The following is a 16,765-nucleotide window of genomic DNA, read 5'->3' on the forward strand; positions in this document are numbered from 1 at the left end:
GTGGTAGGACAATCTTCACAGGCATCTACTCTCAGCAGATCACGCTATACTTTTCAAACAGAATTTTAAAAAGACAACAACCACCTGCCTGGAGAGTTTGACCAGGGAATAGCACCGAGGAAGAAAAACAGGAGACAAATTAGGCAATGGTTCTTTTAAAGGAAGCCTGACAGTCTAATCCAAAGTTCACTTGGACTTTCTTCGCAAAAGCAGTGTTTGGTGAACCATGGTCCAGCATCAACAATTAAAATATTGGCAGAGTCAGCTTCTCAAATGATCAACTAATTAAGGTGGCTGAGCCATATGGGCCAAGAGAATTCCTGGTTTGCTTCCTGGCCTATTTGAAGTTAGTGATCTCAATTACAACTTATCCTCAAAGTCAAAGAACTGAAAAATCAAGAAACCCAGAAAGGTGAGGAAGATAGGAACAAAAGATTAGCGGATGGGGAAGCAGGATAAAAACAAAAAGGAAAAGGGAAAATGAAATTGTTGGAGCTTTATTGGGCAGCACATGATACAAAAACTGGTGGTCCACATTGGGCAAGTTTAGAAACCTTGAATGGTTAAAACCACATTTTAAACATCACTGTGGGACTTCACCATCTTAAACAGTATACTAGGCTGCTCATTCATGATCAGAGGTGAAAAAGGCCTACACTCACACTATCCATTTGATGGTGCAATCGCATGCACTTCACAAAAACAGGAGGCAAGCATAATCCTGGCCATTTAGTGTGCTGGACACCAGGAAATTTTTCCCCAGATTCCACAGGATGATCAAGAAAAACAGACCCAGAGTATCACACTTGCCATTGATCCATCGCTAGATCTATTTAATCTAACCAATGCCATCCCTACAACCAAATCCCAAAAGAGCATATGATCGTACCACCTCTATTTTGAGGGGAACACTGCCATATGTTAGAGCTTCGTTCTGCAGCACCTGGTTGCAGCCTGTGGTACAATTCATTGTTTCAGAATTAAATATTACCTTCAAGCTTCCACTTCCATTTACTTACTTGCTAAGATCCATGCAACATTTGGCAAGAAGGTATTTGCACTGAGGGGTAGTACAGCTATGAGTTTTCAAAAGCCTGTAGGCTTTGTATGCTTTCCCTGAGCGATAGTAACAGGTTGCCAAAAGAAACAGAGCCTCTTCTGAACGCACTGCAGAATAAAAGAAAGCAGCTCTTAAAGACTCACAATTCACAATTCCTCACTTAAAACAAATCACTGACATCAAGGCAGTAGGAAACTGAATGCTTAAGCTCCTGAGAATACAATTTAAACATTTTTCCTTTTCAAATACACCTTCATCATTGAGATGAGACCAATTCTAACCTGTGCCTTACCCACTGCAGGTTCATGTAGACCAAGGCAATTTTTTTCTCCAATTCCCAGCAAATGGTAGATGCAGGTAATTCATTTTTTTCATTAAGTCAACCACAGTGTGAGACTGGAGTTGTGTACTGGAGACTGTGGGTGGTTAAGTTCTTGAGGACATTGGCAATCCACAGGGTTATTACCATAATTGGTCCTTTTTTATCATCATTTGCTTGCTGATTTAGTGAATTCAAGAATCACACCTTGCCATGGTTAGATTTAAACTTGTGACCTCTGGGTTGTCAGTCCAGTACCAGAACAATCACACTGAGGAGTTAACAAAAATGCTAGTCCAACAATGATACACTGCAGCAAATAAATGCTATCTTCAATGAGTTCAAGGATGTTGGTGGTGGAAAGAGGGATAATTTCAAAACCCAAGTGTTGCCAACAACATTCAAGTTAGGTGCAGTACAGTTCTTCTGCCTGTTAGAACAGGACTATGTTAACAATAAAACTGGTAACATTAACATAGATGAAGATCGCTTGAGCCAGAATTAAGAACCTGAAAATACATAGAGAGGCCGGGCAGTTGACAATCACTCGAGGGTCCACAAGATGATGGTTGGACACTTTTTTCCAAAAACTCAATGCACTGTGTGTTGGTTCCTGTAGACTGGAATGTAGAAAAGTAGATAAGACTGATCCAAATAACTGTAGGCTTTAGTTTGACATCAGTAATAGGAAGGATTCTTGAGGGAATGAAGAGGGATGCAATACATGATCACATAAATAGAAAGGGACATTTCAGCCAAACATGTCTTGAAAAGCTACGCCTCACAAATTTGATGAACTTCCTTAATTTTTGAAGAAGCCCAATAGACAATGCCTATTTAAGGCATCAAGAAAACTTTTAGCAGGTTTCTCTGCGAGGTCCAAGCTCAAGGAAATATATTGAGTTGATTGAGGGCTTACTGGAAGGCCATGTACAGAAAATAGCTACATACAGATTTGGATCCATTTGGAGAATTGTCACCAGTGGTGTCCCATGGAAGTTAGTGCTGTGGGACCAATGGTTTGTGCTATTTTTATTATTGATCCAGATGTTAGCGTTGGGGGCCATGAAATAGATCTTAGCATCATTGCTAAATTGTGTGTCAGGACTGTTGACAATGTTCTACTGCTTCAAACAATCTTGACGTGTTGGGACATTGGGAAATTAACCACTTGGAAAGGTGCAGTGCTATGCATGCAGACAGGACGAATGCTGAACATATGCTATTCTTCAGGGGAAAGCATTATAGTAAGTGGAGCAAGAAAGAGATCTGGGTGTTCTCATACATACGTGTCTAAAATCACTTCATATCATTATCAATGGGGGTGCATTCATGAAACAACTGATTGCAAGACAAGGCATAATATTTTGTCCTTGTACAAGTCAATGGTCAGACCTCAGCTCCAATATCATGTCCAGTTTTGGTTTCTCCACACAAATGACAATATTGAGGTTCTGGGCTAATTCTCAGTATGAAGCACCTTAAATGAACAAAATAGGGGAAAAAAGAGCTGAGACTATACACTTGAGTAATGTAAACTCAAGGCTGATCTAATTGAAGGTTGTAAGATGATGCAGGGAATAGTTGGTGTTCCAATTGACAGTTTGTTCCAATTAAATAGTTTAAGGTGGACCAGGGATCACAATTTAGAGTTGTCTCAGGCCAGATCTAGTTTGGGTGTCAGGAGATGGTTCTTTTCCCAGAGAACTGTGGTCCTTTGAACAGGCTTCCAGTTCGTGCTAAGGACACAGGTTGACTGAATTCCTTCAAGCAAAATTACCTGGAAAAACTCAGCAGGTCTGGCAGCATCAGCGGAGAAGAAAAGAGTTGACGTTTCGAGTCCTCATGACCCTTCGACAGAATTTGAGTTCTGTCAAAGGGTCATGAGGACTCGAAACGTCAACTCTTTTCTTCTCCGCCGATGCTGCCAGACCTGCTGAGTTTTTCCAGGTAATTCTGTTTTTGTTTTGGATTTCCAGCATCCGCAGTTTTTTGTTTTTTGTTCCTTCAAGCAAACGCTGGCCTCTTTTCTAACTGAGAGTGAACTTCACCACTTATGAGAGATGGAAACTGCAGTGAATTATCAAGAGCAGAATGATCTCCTGGACTTGGTTCAATGCTTAGAATTAGGTGGGGAGGTGGGGGTGGCAGGTCAGCCCCGGCAAGGTCAGAAGAATTTCACTATTTTTCTTGCCCAAAACGGGCTGGGTTTTCATTTTCGCTGTTTCAAGTGGGCTGGAGGATGACTCCTGCGTATACACTGCTATACACTGTATACTGAAACAATGAAACAGGTTGCATTGACCAGACACATTCTGATTGAGGTACTTAACAGAGTAGCTACCAAAAAAGTATATACCCACCTCCACTGCACAAATGAGGCAGCAAATTTAAATTAAGTAAATCTTATCACTCACGTTCTACATGAGTCCTGTGCTCAACTGTAGGATTCTTTTTGATTGAAGGGTGGGAGCAGATAGAGTCGATGAATGAAAAAGTAAAGACCAATCAAAAGTGGGGAATACATTATGTACATTTTCTGGGAAAACTTAAAAGAGTAAATAGTTTGAAGCTGTCTTGCAATGCACAATGCCACGCTGCTCATCACCTATGCAGTCACTTCCCTAGCTGCCAGATCAGGTTTTAAGACTGCATTGACAATCAATAGGAAAAGAGCATATCATGACCAGGTTTCTTGAATCTTCAATTGGCAATTTAGCACCGATAGGTAAATAGTATTCATTCTGTCACATTCGATAACGTTACAGTTCCTACGTACCTTCAGCATAAAGTCTTTCTGCGAGGAAGACAGCATCCCGATAAGCATAGTGGTTAAGTGCATGCCATATAGCAGCCTGTTGATAAAAGACAAATGATTAGCAATGGCAATCTTAACAAGACTTTTGCTAATTGTGACATTACAAGCATACAGAGTGGGAACTTCAAATCACCCAGTATTTTATGGAAGCAAAGTTAATAAACTGAACAGTCACAGTGAAGGTAGGCTGAGAATGGAGGTGAGGGGACCAAAGCCCAAAATACAAACGTGGAACCATTGGCAACAGAGTAGATTGTCAACTAAAAATGAGGATAGATAGGCATAGAGGAGGGAGAGAGAGAGAACTTGGGCTGCAGAGTGTTCTGAATAAAAGTGCAACGCTTGGCAGGAGACACTTGTGTGACAGTCGGCTGATCTCAGCTACACTGTCAGAGGAAGGGATTTGAGGCGATGGAAAAGCAGATTTATTCTTCATGAGAAGATACAGAAAAGGGAAAGGGCAAAAGCAAAGATATATAAGTTAGTTCAAAATGGAACCTACAGGTTGTCCTTTGAGAAAACTGAATAAACAACGGAAAAGTTAACAGGAATTAATACCCATGGCAAGCCCACACTTCAACCAGTGTGGACAACATTGACATTTCTGTCCCTGATGGGGATGTCTGCGTGCCACCAGCATTAGGCATTACCAGCATGTTCTGCCTCTAAACATATCAGCAATTTGACACGTTCTGAAATCTGTATATTTATAGGTACTTTGGCCATTCCTACCAAAGTGAATACATTAAATTATCAACCTGGGGGTGGGGGGGGGGGAGCAAAAAAGAAAATCAGGGATAGGTGGAGCGCAGGGGAAATTGACAAATGTCATGAACACAAGGTGAATGGTAATGTAGTAATGGTAGTGCTAAAGACTAAAGAAGGTGCTGATAGTAGCATAAAGCTAAGACAGCAAAAAGTTAATAGCAAAACAAGGGTCAGCTCTCTGAAAGTACAACATAAGAACATGTGACAGATGGCCCTGTGGCCGCTGGGGAAAAGGAAAAAAGAGTAAAATAAATAAATAAGTTTTAAAAATTAAACTAAATTAATTTTTTTTAAATTGTCTTGAAAAAAGGGGAAAAGATGGAGGAGAGAGCTCATGGTCTGAAGTTGATGAACTCAGTGTTAAGTCCGGAAGGCTGTAAAGTGCCTCATCGGAAGATGAGGTGCTGTTCCTCCAGTTTGTATTGGGCCTCACTGGAACATTGCAGCAGGTCAAGCACAGGCATCTGGGCATGAGAGCAGGATGGTGTGCTGAAATGGCAAACGTCTGGATCATGCTTGCACACTGAGCGAAAGCATTCTGCAAAGCAGTCACCCAGTCTGCATTTAGTCTCCCCAATGCAGAGGAGACCGCATTGGGAGAAGCGAATACAGTAGACCAAATTGAAGGAGGTACTAGTGAAGAGCTACTTTACCTGAAAGGAGTGTTTGGGGCCTTGGGCGGTATGGAGGGAGGAAGTAAGGGGGCAGGTTTTGCGCCTTCTGTGATTGCATGCAAAGGTGCCATGGGAAGAGGATGAGGAATTGGGGGTGATGGAGGAGTGAACCACGGTGTCACGGAAGGAACGGTCCTTACGGAAAGCTGACAGCAGGGGTGAGGGGAAGATGTGTTTGGTAGTGCCATCATGCTGGAGTTGGTGGAAACAGTGGAGGATGATCCTTTGAATGCGGAGGCTGGTGGAGTGAAAAATGAAGGCAAGGGGGACCCTATCTTGGTTCTGCGAGTGAGGGGAAGGGGTGAGGGCGGAGTTGCAGGAGATGGGTCGGACATGGTTGAGAGCCCTGTCAACCATGGTAGGAGGGAAAGCTTAGTTAAGGAAAAAGGAAGACATGTCAGAAGCACCATTTTGGAAGGTGGCATCATCTGAACAGATGCGATCTGGAGGCGGAGAAACTGACAGAATGGGAGCTCTTACAGGAAGCAGGGTGTGAGGAGCTGTGGGAGTTGGTGGGCTTATAATGAATATTGGTAGACAGTCTATCACCAAAAATGGAGGCAGAGAGATCAAGAAAGGGAAGGGAAGTGTCAGATATGTACCAGGTGAAGGAGAGAGGGGGGTGGAAATTGGAAGAAAAAAAAAAAAAAATCGATAAATTTTCCATGTCCAGACGAGAGCATGAAGCAGCACCAATACAGTCATTGATGTACTGGAAAAAGAGTTGCAGGAGGCAGCCTAAGTAAGACTGGAACAAGGAATGTTCCACAAAAAGATAAGGAAAACTGGGGCCCATGCAGGTACCCCTAGCCACACCTTTTATTTGAAAGAAGTGAGACAAGTTAAAGGAGGAATTGTTCAGTGAGAGAACAAGTTCAGCCAGACGGAGGAGAGTGGTGATGGACGGGGATTGTTCGGGCCTCTGTCAAAGGAAGAAGCAGAGAGCCCTCAGACCACCCTGGTGGGGGATGGAAGTGTAGAGGGATTGGACGTCCATGGTGAAGAGGCAGCAGTTAGGGCCAGGAAACTGGAAATTGTTGATACGACATCGGGCATCAGAGGAATTGCGAATGTAGGCGGGAAGAGACTGGACAAGGGAAGAGAGAATAGAGTAAAAATAGGGAGAAATGAGTTCCGTAGGGCAGGAACAGGCTGACATGATGAGTCTAACAGGGCAGTCCTGTTTATGGAATTTGGGAAAGAGGTAGAAGCAGGCTGTGTTGGGTTGGGGGACGATGAGGTTGGAAGCTGTGGAGGGAAGGTCTCCAGAGGAGAGGAGGTCAGCAACAGTCCTGGAAACAAGGGCATGATGCTCGGTGGAGGGGTCATGGTCCAACGTAAGGTAGGAAGAAGTGTCAGAGAGTTGCTGCTCAGCCTCGGTGAGGTAGAAGTCAGTACACTAGACAACACCACCACCCTTGTTGACAGTTTTGATAAAGTCAGGGTTGGACCTGAGAGAACAGAGTGCAGCAAATTCAGAAGGAGACAGGTTGGAGTCGGTGAAATTCAGGGGCGGAGAAATTCAGTCGGCCGATGTCATGCTGACAGTTCTCGATTTTTTCCCCAATCCCATATAGGGCCATCTGTCACTTGTTTCTCTGCTGTACTTTCACAGAGCACTGGCCCTTGTTCTGCTATTAGCATTCTGCTTTCTTACCTTTACACCACTACCAGCACCTTCTTTAGTCTTTAACACTACCGTTAACACTCCCTTTGTGCTGAGTCCACAACGTATCAAATTTCGCCTCAGCTCCCATCTAAGAATGACCTTCTATTTTGCTCCAGTCCTCTTAAACGGTATAAAATTCATCACATTTCTACCACTGTTTCGCTCTGAAGGGTCATTTGGGCTCAAAATGTTAACTCTGTTTCTCTCTCCACACAAAGGTTAGGCGGGTAAGCAAGCACGGGAGAGTGCTTGGTTCTGCTGGACCTTATTCTGAATGGTTCTTTCTCATGCAGTGGAGAAGCCAATCACATTCTCGTTCTCATTGGAGAGAATGGTCAAAACCGCTCTATGTTCCTCAGGATCAGCATAGCTAGATTTAACAGAGCACCATGACAAAACAGCACCTTGCAATACACACGTGGCTACTTAAAGTCTGGGACAAAGCAGAGATAAAGGACAAGCCTGATTAAAATGGCATCTTTCACAATCATAGGACATCCAACAACACTGTTGAGTACTTTTTGAATGTAGTCCTTTTTTAAATTAATTTGGGCATCACTGGCCAGGCCAGCATTTATTGTCCACACTTAATTGCCCTCAAGAAGATGGTGGTGAGCTGCCTTCTTGAACTGCTGCAGCCCATGTGGTGTAGGTACACCCACAGTGCTGTTAGGAAGGGAGTTCCAGGTTATCGGCCCAGCAACAATGAAGGAGTGAGTGTATATTTCCAAGTCAGGATGGTGAGTGACTTGGAGGGGAACTTTCAGGTGGTGGTGTTCCATTTATCTGCTGCTCTTGTCCTTCGAAATGGTAGAAGTCGTGAGTTCGGAAGGTGCTGTCGAAGGAGGCAAAGGTGGTGAGTTCCTGCAGTACACCTTGTATATGGTGCACTCGGCTGCCACTGTGCGTCCGTGGTAGAGGGAGTAAATGTGTGCAAACTGGTTGCTTTGTCCTGGATGGTGTCAAATTTCTTGACCATTCTTGGAGCTAAACTCATCCTAGTTTGTGCCTGATAGATGGTGGACAGGCTTTGGGTAGTCAGGAGGGGAGTTACTCGTTGCAGGATTCCCAGCCTCTAGCCTGCTCTTGTAGCCACAGTATTTATATGGCTTGCCCAGTTCAATTTCTGGTCAATGGTAACCCCCAGGATGCTGATAAGACCATAAGATGTAGGGGAAGAAGTAGGTCATTCAATCCATCAAGTCTGCTCCGCCATCTAATGAGATCATGGCTGATCTGGTAATCCTCAACTCCACTTTCCTGCCTTTTCCCCATAACCCTTGATTCCCTTACTAATTAAAAATCTATCTCCTTACTTAATATACTTAACGATCTAGCTTCTACAGCCCTCTGCAGTAAAGAACTTCACAGATTCACTACCCTCAGAAGAAATTACTCCTCATCTCTGTCTTAAATGGGTGACCCCTTACTCTGAGATTATGCCATCTGGTCCTAGACTCTCTCACAAGGGGAAACAACCTCTCAGCATAGGTCCAGTAGGGGATTTCAACTTCCCCAATGTTAACCGGGGTAGTATTCAGCTTAGAGGGGGCGGAATGAAAGTCGATTTCAATTAGATAAGACAGGATCTGGCCAAAGTGGACTGGGAGCAGCTTCTAGTCGGAAAATCTACATCAGAATAGTGGGAGTCATTCAAAAAGGAAATAGTGAGAGTTCCGGGCTAACATGTTCCCATAAAGGTGAAGGGTAGGACCAACAAGTCCAGGCAACCCTAGATGTCAAGGGATATGCAGGATAGGATAAAGAGAAAAAAGGAGGCTGATGGCAGATACAGAGGGCTGAAAATAGCAGATACCCAAGAGGAGTGTGGGGAGGGGTATTTAAAAACGTAATTAGGAGAACGAAGAAGGGGCATGAAAACACACTGACAGGCAAGATAAGGAAAATCCCAGGGCATTTTATAAATATATTAAGGGCAAGAGAATAACCAGGGAAGGAGTAGGGCCCATTAGGGACCAAAGTGTCAATCTGTGTGTGGAGCCGCAGGAAGTAGGTGAGGTTTTGAATGATCACTTTTCGTCAGTGTTCACTTTGGAGAAGGACAATGTAAGTGTACAAATCAGGGAGGCGGACTGTGATGTACTTGAACAAATTTGCATAGAAAGGGAGAAAGTATTAGCAGTTTTAGTGGGCTTAAAAGTGGATAAATCCCCAGGCCCAGGTGAGATGTATCCCAGGCTACGTGAGGCAAGGGAGGAGATTGCAAGGGCTCTGACACTAATTTTCAAATCCTCTCTGGCTACAGGAATGGTGCCAGAAGACTGGGGGACAGTGAATGTGGTACCATTATTCAAGAAGGGTAGTTGGATAAACCAGGTAATTACAGGCCAGTGAGTCTAACAGCAGTGGTAGGGAAACTTTTAGGAAAAACTCTGAGGGATTGGATTAATCTCCACTTGGAGACGCAGGGATTAATCAGGGATAATCAACATGGCTTTGTCGGGAGAGAACACATCCAACATATTTAATTGAACTTTTCAAGGAGGTGACAAATTATGTAGATGAGGGTAGTGCAGTTGACGTAGCCTATGTGGACTTCGCAAAGGCTATTGACAAGGTCCCACATGGGAGAATGATCAAGCAGGTAAGAGCCTATGGGGTCCACAGCAATTTGGCAAATTGGATCCAAAATTAGCTTAGTGGCAGGAGGCAGAGGGTGATGGTCGAAGGTTGTTTTTGCGATTGGAAGCCTGTGATGAATGGTGTACCACAGGGATCGGTGCTGGGAGCCTTGCCCTTTGTTGTGTCCATTGATGATTTAGGCATGAATGTAGGAGGGATGCTCAGCAAATTCGCAGATGACATGAAAATTGGTATCGTAAATAGTGAGGAGGATAGCCTTAGATTACAGGATGAAAAGATGGGCTGGTACAATTGGCAGAGCAGTGGCAAATTGAATTTAATCCTGAGAAGTGAGAGGCGATGCATTTTGGGAGGACTAACACGGCAAGGGAATACACAATGAATGGTAGGACCCACGAGTACAGAGGATCAGAGGGATCTTGACGTACATGTCCATAGATCCCCAAAGGCAGCAGCACAGGTAGATAAGGCGGTTAAGGCAGCATATGGGATACTTGCCTTTATTAGCCGAGGCATAGAATATAAGAGCAGGGAGGTTATGTTGGAGCTGTATAAAGCGTTAGTTAGGCCACAGCTGGAGTATTGTGTGCAGTTCTGGTCACCACACTATAGGCAGGATGTGACTGCACGAGAGAGTGTGCAGAGGAAATTCACCAGGATGTTGTCTGGGCTGGAGCATTTCAGCTATGAAGAGAAACTGGATAGGCTAGGGTTGTTTTCCTTAGAGAAAAGAAGGCTGAGGGGGGATCTGATGAAGGTATACAAAATTGAGGGGCACAGATAGGAAGAAACTTTTCCCCTTAGCGGGGCTGTCAATAACCAGGGAGCATAGGTTTAAGGTAAGGGGCATGAGGTTTGGAGGGGATTATTCTTAACAGGATTTACAACCATTTGGAAGCAAATGGGCGTATTAGTGAGAGGCAGCTTGGTTTTGTGAAGGGGAAGTCATGTCTCACTAACTTGATCGAGTTTTTCGAGGAAGTGACAAAGATGATCGACGATGGAAGGGCAGTGGACGTTATCTACATGGATTTCAGTAAGGCCTTTGACAAGATCCCTCATGGCAGACTGGTACAGAAGGTAAAGTCGCACGGGATCAGAGGTGAGCTGGCAAGATGGATACAAAATTGGCTTGGTCATAGAAGACAGAGAGTAGCAGTGGAAGGGTGCTTTTCAGAATGGAGAACTGTGACTAGTGGTGTTCCGCAGGTATCAGTGCTGGGACCTTTGTTGTTTGTAGTATACATAAATGATTTGGAGGAAAATGTAACTGGGCTAATTAGTAAGTTTGCAGACGACACTAAGGTTGGAGGAGTTGCAGATAGTAAAGAGGATCGTCAAAGGATACAACGGGATATAGATCGGTTGGAGTATTGGGCGGAAAAATGGCAGATGGAGTTTAATCTGGACAAATGTGAGGTAATGCATTTTGGAAGGTCTAAGACAGGTAGCAATTATACAGTAAAAGGCAGAACCCTTAAGTGCATCGACGGGCAGAGGGATCTGGGTGTACGGGTCTACAGGTCACTGAAAGTGGCAATGCAGGTGGATAATGTAGTCAGGAAGGCACATGGCATGCTTGCCTTCATTGGCAGGGGTATTGAGTATAAAAGCTGGGAAGTCATGCTGCAGCTGTATAGAACCTTGGTTAGGCCACACTTGGAATATTGCGTGCAATTCTGGTCACCACATTACCAGAAGGATATGGAGGCATTGGATAGGGTGCAGAGGAGGTTCACCAGGATGCTGCCTGGTCTGGAGGTTATTAGCTATGAGGAGAGGTTGGAGAAACTCGGATTGTTCTCATTAGAGCGACGGAGAGTGAGGGGCGGCTTGATAGAAGTTTATAAAATTATGAGTGGCATGGACAGAGTAGATAGTCAGAAGCTTTTTTCCAGGGTGGAAGAGTCAATTACTAGGGGACATAGATTTAAGGTGAGAGGAGAAAACTATAGAGATGTGTGGGGCAAGTTTTTTTATGCAGAGGGTAGTGAGTGTCTGGAATTCGCTGCCAGGGGAGGTGGTGGAAGCAGGTACGATAATGGTGTTTAAGAGGCAGCTTGACAAATACATGAATAGGATGGGAATAGAGGGATACGGACCCCGGAAGTGCAAAATGTTTTAGTTTGACAGGCAATATGATCGGCGCAGGCTTGAGGGGCCGAAGAGCCTGTTCCTGTGCTGTACCTTTCTTTGTTCTTTGATTTGAGGAAAAATTCCTCTGGTGATAGTTATTGTATTTATTTCCTCCCGCTCTTTTGCCCCTAATTATTTGGTGCTGGAATGCTATTAGTGTCTTATATTGTGAAAACTGAAGCAAAGTATTTATTCAACTTCTCTGCCATTTCCTGGTTCCCCATTATTATTTTCCCAGCCTCATTCGATAAAGGGCCTATGTTCACATTGGTCTCTCTCTTCCTTTTTATATATTTAAAGAAGCTCTCACTGTCCATTTTTATATTACTTGCTAGTTTACCCTCAAAGTTTATTTTCACTCTCTTCATTACATTTGCGGTCATCCTTTGTTGGTTTTTAAAATTTTTCAAATCCTCTAGCCATCACTAATCTTTGTCACATTGTATGTCTTTTCTCTTCATTTGATACTATCCTTAACTTCCTTGGTTAACCATGATTGGTTCATCCCCTTCTTTGAATCCTTGTTTCTCACTGGGATATCTTGGTTGTGAGCATAGATTTAAGGTAAGGGGCATTGTTCATCAATCATTTTCTCTGCTAAAATCCTATCCCAGCGCGCTCTAGCCAACTGTGCCCTCATTCCATTGTAATTACCCTTATTTAAGTTTAACACAGTTGTTTCTGACCAAGTTTCTCACTCTCAAACTGGATGCTAAATTCTTATTATGGTCACTGTTTCCTAGGGGATCCGTTACTCTGAGATCATTTAATAAACCTGCCTCATTATACATTGCCAGATCCAAAGTAGCCTGATCCCTGGTTGGATCCAAAATATTGTTCTTGGAAATTGTCCCAAATACACTATGAATTCTTGCTCGTGGCTATCTCTGCCAATTTGATTTTCCCAATCTACGTGAAGATTAAAGTCACCCATGATTAATGTGCTGCCTTTTTTTATATGCCTTGATTATCTCCTGATTTATTCTCTGTCGTGCAATATAGCTACTGTTCGGGGGCCTATAGACTACTCCCACCAGTGTCGTCTTCCCCTTGTTATTTCTTACCTCCACCCATATGGATTCCACATCTTCCAATCCAAGATAATTTCTTGCCATCGTATTTATTCCATTCTCACACTAACAAAGCTATCCCACTACCCTTTGTTCCTGCCTGTCCTTTTGAAAAGTCACATACCCCTGAATGTTAGTTCCCATCTTAGATCTCCTTGCGATGACGTCTCCGTAATGGCTATAAGATCACACCCATTAATCTCTATTTGTGCCATTAATTAATTTATTTTGTTCCCAATACGACGTGCATTTAAGTAAAGAGCCATTCATTTTGCCTTTTTCCTATTTTTCCCCCTTTGATCCTATTTGCTGTTGTTTATTTATGTTAGTAAACTCTGTCCCTTCCTATGATTACCTAAATAGCTGCCCTGCAAGGCTGCCATATCCTTTTGCTTTGTAAGCCTATGTATCCCCTTTCCAGAACCCTCCCCTCCCCACCCCCAATTTAGTTTAAATCCCTCTCTACAACCCTAGTTATTCAGTTCATCAGGACACTGGTAACCCAGCACGGTTCAAATGAAGCCCATCCCACCAGAACAGCTCCCTTCTACCCTGGTACTGATGCTAGTGCCCCATGAACTGAAAGCCATTCCTCCCGCACCAATCTCTGAGCCACACATTTAACTCCTTGACTTCAATTACCCTATGCCAGTTTGCCTGTGGCTCAGGTAGTAATCCCAAGATAATTACCTTGGAGGCTCCACTTTTTAATTTAGCTCCTAATTCTTTCAGCAAAACCTCCTTTCTAATCCTATTAAAGTCATTGGTACCAATGTGGACAACGACAATGGGATCCCATCCCTCCCATGCCAAGTTCCTCTCCAGCCCTGAGGAGATGTCCTTAACCCTGGCACCGGGCAGGGAACACAGCCTTCGGGATTCACACTCATGGCTGCAGAGAACAATTATCTATCCTCGTAATTATAATGTCCGCTATTACTACTATGTTCCTGTTTCCTCCCCCCACTTGAAAAGCGCGCTGTACCATGGTCAGTTTGCTCATCCTGACTGCAGTCCCTGCTCTTGTCCACACGGCTTGCAAGAATCTCGTAACTGTTGCAGGGACCAAGGCTCCTCTAACACTACCCTCAAGAGCCCCAATATCTGCTTCACCTGCAGTCACACCCTCCCGTACCTGATCACAGAACAAATTTTAATTACCTAATGAGTGTTGTGGCCGCCTCCTGGAACAAAGTGTCCAAATATATTCAGCAATGGTAATGCCACTGAATATCAAGGAGCGATAGTTAGATTGTCTCTTGTTGGTGATGGCCATTGCCTGACATTTATCCGGTGTGAATGTTACTTGCCACTTGTCAGATTAGACATTGTCCAGGTCTTGCTGCATTTGGACATGGACTGCTTCAGTATCTGAGTCATGAATGGTGCTGAACATTGTGCAATCATCAGTGAACATCCCCACTTCCGACCTTATGATGGAAGGTCATTGATGAAGCAGCTGAAGATGGTTGGGCCTAGGACACAACTGAGGAACTCCTGCAGTGATGTCCTGGAGCTGAGATGACTGACATCCAACAACCACAACCACCTTTCTTTCTGCCAGGCATACTAAAAATGAGGTCTCAACATGGTGAAGCTACAACACAGGACTACTTACGTACCAAACAGTGGAAGCAGCAAGTGATAGGTGGAGCGAAGGGATTACACAACCAACAGATCAGATCTAAGCTCTGCAGTCCTACCATGTCCAGTCATGAATGGTGGTGGACAATTAAACAACTCACTGGAGTTCAACCAGTGGAGAGATTTCCCTGATTCCCATTGACTCTAGTTTTGCTAGGGCTCCTTGATGCCACAATTAGTAAAATGCAGCCTTAATGTCAAGGGCAGTCACTCCCACCAAACCTCTTCTGCCCATGTTTGAACCATGGCTATAATGAGATCAGAACCTAAATGACCCTGGCGGAACCCAAACTGAGCATCAAAGACCAGGATATTGCTAAGCAAGTGCAGCCTGATGGCACTGTTGATGACCCCTTCCATCACTTTGCTAATGATCGAGAGTGGGCAGATGGGGCGGTAATTGGCCAGGTTGGATCTTTTGCACTGATGTGCTGGACTACCCCATCATCGAGGATGGGGATATTTGTGGAGCCTTCTCCAGTGAGTTGTTTAATTGTCCACCACCATTCATGACTGGACATGGTAGGACTGCAGAGCTTAGATCTGATCTGTTGGTTGTGTAATCCCTTCGCTCCACCTATCACTTGCTGCTTCTACTGTTTGGTACGTAAGTAGTCCTGTGTTGTAGCTTCACCATGTTGACACCTCATTTTTAGTATGCCTGGTGCTGTTCCTAGCATGTCCTCCTGCATGCTTCATTGAACCAGGGTTGACCCCTAGTTCGGTGGTAATGGTGGAGTGGGGGATATGCCAGGTCATTAGTTTACAGATTGCTTTCAAGTACAATTCTGCAGCTCATGGATGCCCAGTCTTGAGTTGCTAGATCTGTTCAAAATCTATCTCATTTAGCATGGTGGTAGTGCCACACAACATGATGGAGAGTATCCTCAATGAGAAAGTGGGGCTTCTTCTCCACAATGACTGTGTGGTGGTCACTCTTAGTGATACTGTCATGGGCAGATCCATCAGCTGCAGGCAGGTTGGTGAAGATGAGGTACAGTATGTTTTTCCCTCTTGTTGGTTCCCTCACCACCTGCCGCAGACCAAGTCTAGCAGTTATGTCCTTTAGGGCTCGGCCAGCTCAGTCAGTAGTGGTGCTACTGAGCCACTCTTGGTGATGGACATTGAAGGCCCCCCACCCAGAGTACATTCTGCGCCCTTGCCACCCTCAGTGCTTCCTCCAAGTTGTGTTCAACATGGAGGAGCACTGATTCATCAGCTGAGGGAGGGTGGTACCTGGTTTCCTTGCCCATGTTTGACCTGATGCCATGAGTCTTCATGGGATCCGGAGTTGATATTGAGGACTCCCAGGGCAACTCCCTCCCAAACGTATACCACTGTGCCACCAACTCTGCTGAGTCCATCCTGCCAGTGGGACAGGACATACCCAAGGATGATGGCAGTGTCTGGGACATGATCTGTAAAGTATGATTCCTAGAGTATGACTGTGTCAGGCTGTTGCTTGACTAGTCCATGAGACAACTCTTCAGGTGCTAGTATGGAGGACTTTGCAGAGTCGACAGGGCTGAGTTTGGCCTCTGTGTTTTCTGGTGCCTCGGTCGATGCAGGGTGGATCGTTCAGTTTTATTCCTTATCGACTTGTTTTTAGCATTTTTGATCCAACTGAGTGGCTTGCTCGGTCATTTCAGAAGGCATTTAAGAATCAACCACATTGCTGTGGGTCTGGAATCACGTGTTGGTGTTGCTAGTTGTCCTAAAGGACATTATTGAACCAGATGGGTTTTTCCAACGAATGTTTTTTAATTCCAGATTTTAATTGAATTACAATTCCACCAACTGCTGTGGTGGGATTTGAACCTGGGTCCCCAGAGCATTACCCTGAGTCTCTGGATTTCCTCTAGGGAAAAGCTGTGGCCAATTTTCACACAGCAAGCTCCCACAAACAGCAAAGAGATGAATGAGCAGATAATCTACTTTTGGCAATGTCAGTTGAGGTATGAAATATCTGGATTAGATTTACTCAGCGTTCACTACAAGTGAAG

General features: G+C 44.3%; 1 protein-coding gene across 3 annotated transcripts in view; it reads right to left on the reverse strand.

Annotated features, from left to right (window-relative positions):
• Nucleotides 1-16,765, reverse strand: part of cdc27 (cell division cycle 27) — a 119,202-nt gene that overhangs the window by 93,901 nt on the left and 8,536 nt on the right. Inside the window, exons 2-3 of one of the 3 annotated variants that reach the window (XM_041173235.1) lie at nt 4,159-4,234; nt 1,020-1,167 (exon numbers count right to left, since the gene is read on the reverse strand). In XM_041173235.1, coding sequence (XP_041029169.1) covers nt 1,020-1,167; nt 4,159-4,234 — 224 coding nt within the window. Of the gene's footprint in view, nt 1-1,019; nt 1,168-4,158; nt 4,235-16,765 lie in introns of those variants that run through there. The other 2 variants (XM_041173237.1, XM_041173236.1) reach the window with 2 other exon arrangements.

This window comes from Carcharodon carcharias, chromosome 23 (genome assembly GCF_017639515.1).
Source record: "Carcharodon carcharias isolate sCarCar2 chromosome 23, sCarCar2.pri, whole genome shotgun sequence".
NCBI lineage: Eukaryota > Metazoa > Chordata > Chondrichthyes > Lamniformes > Lamnidae > Carcharodon > Carcharodon carcharias.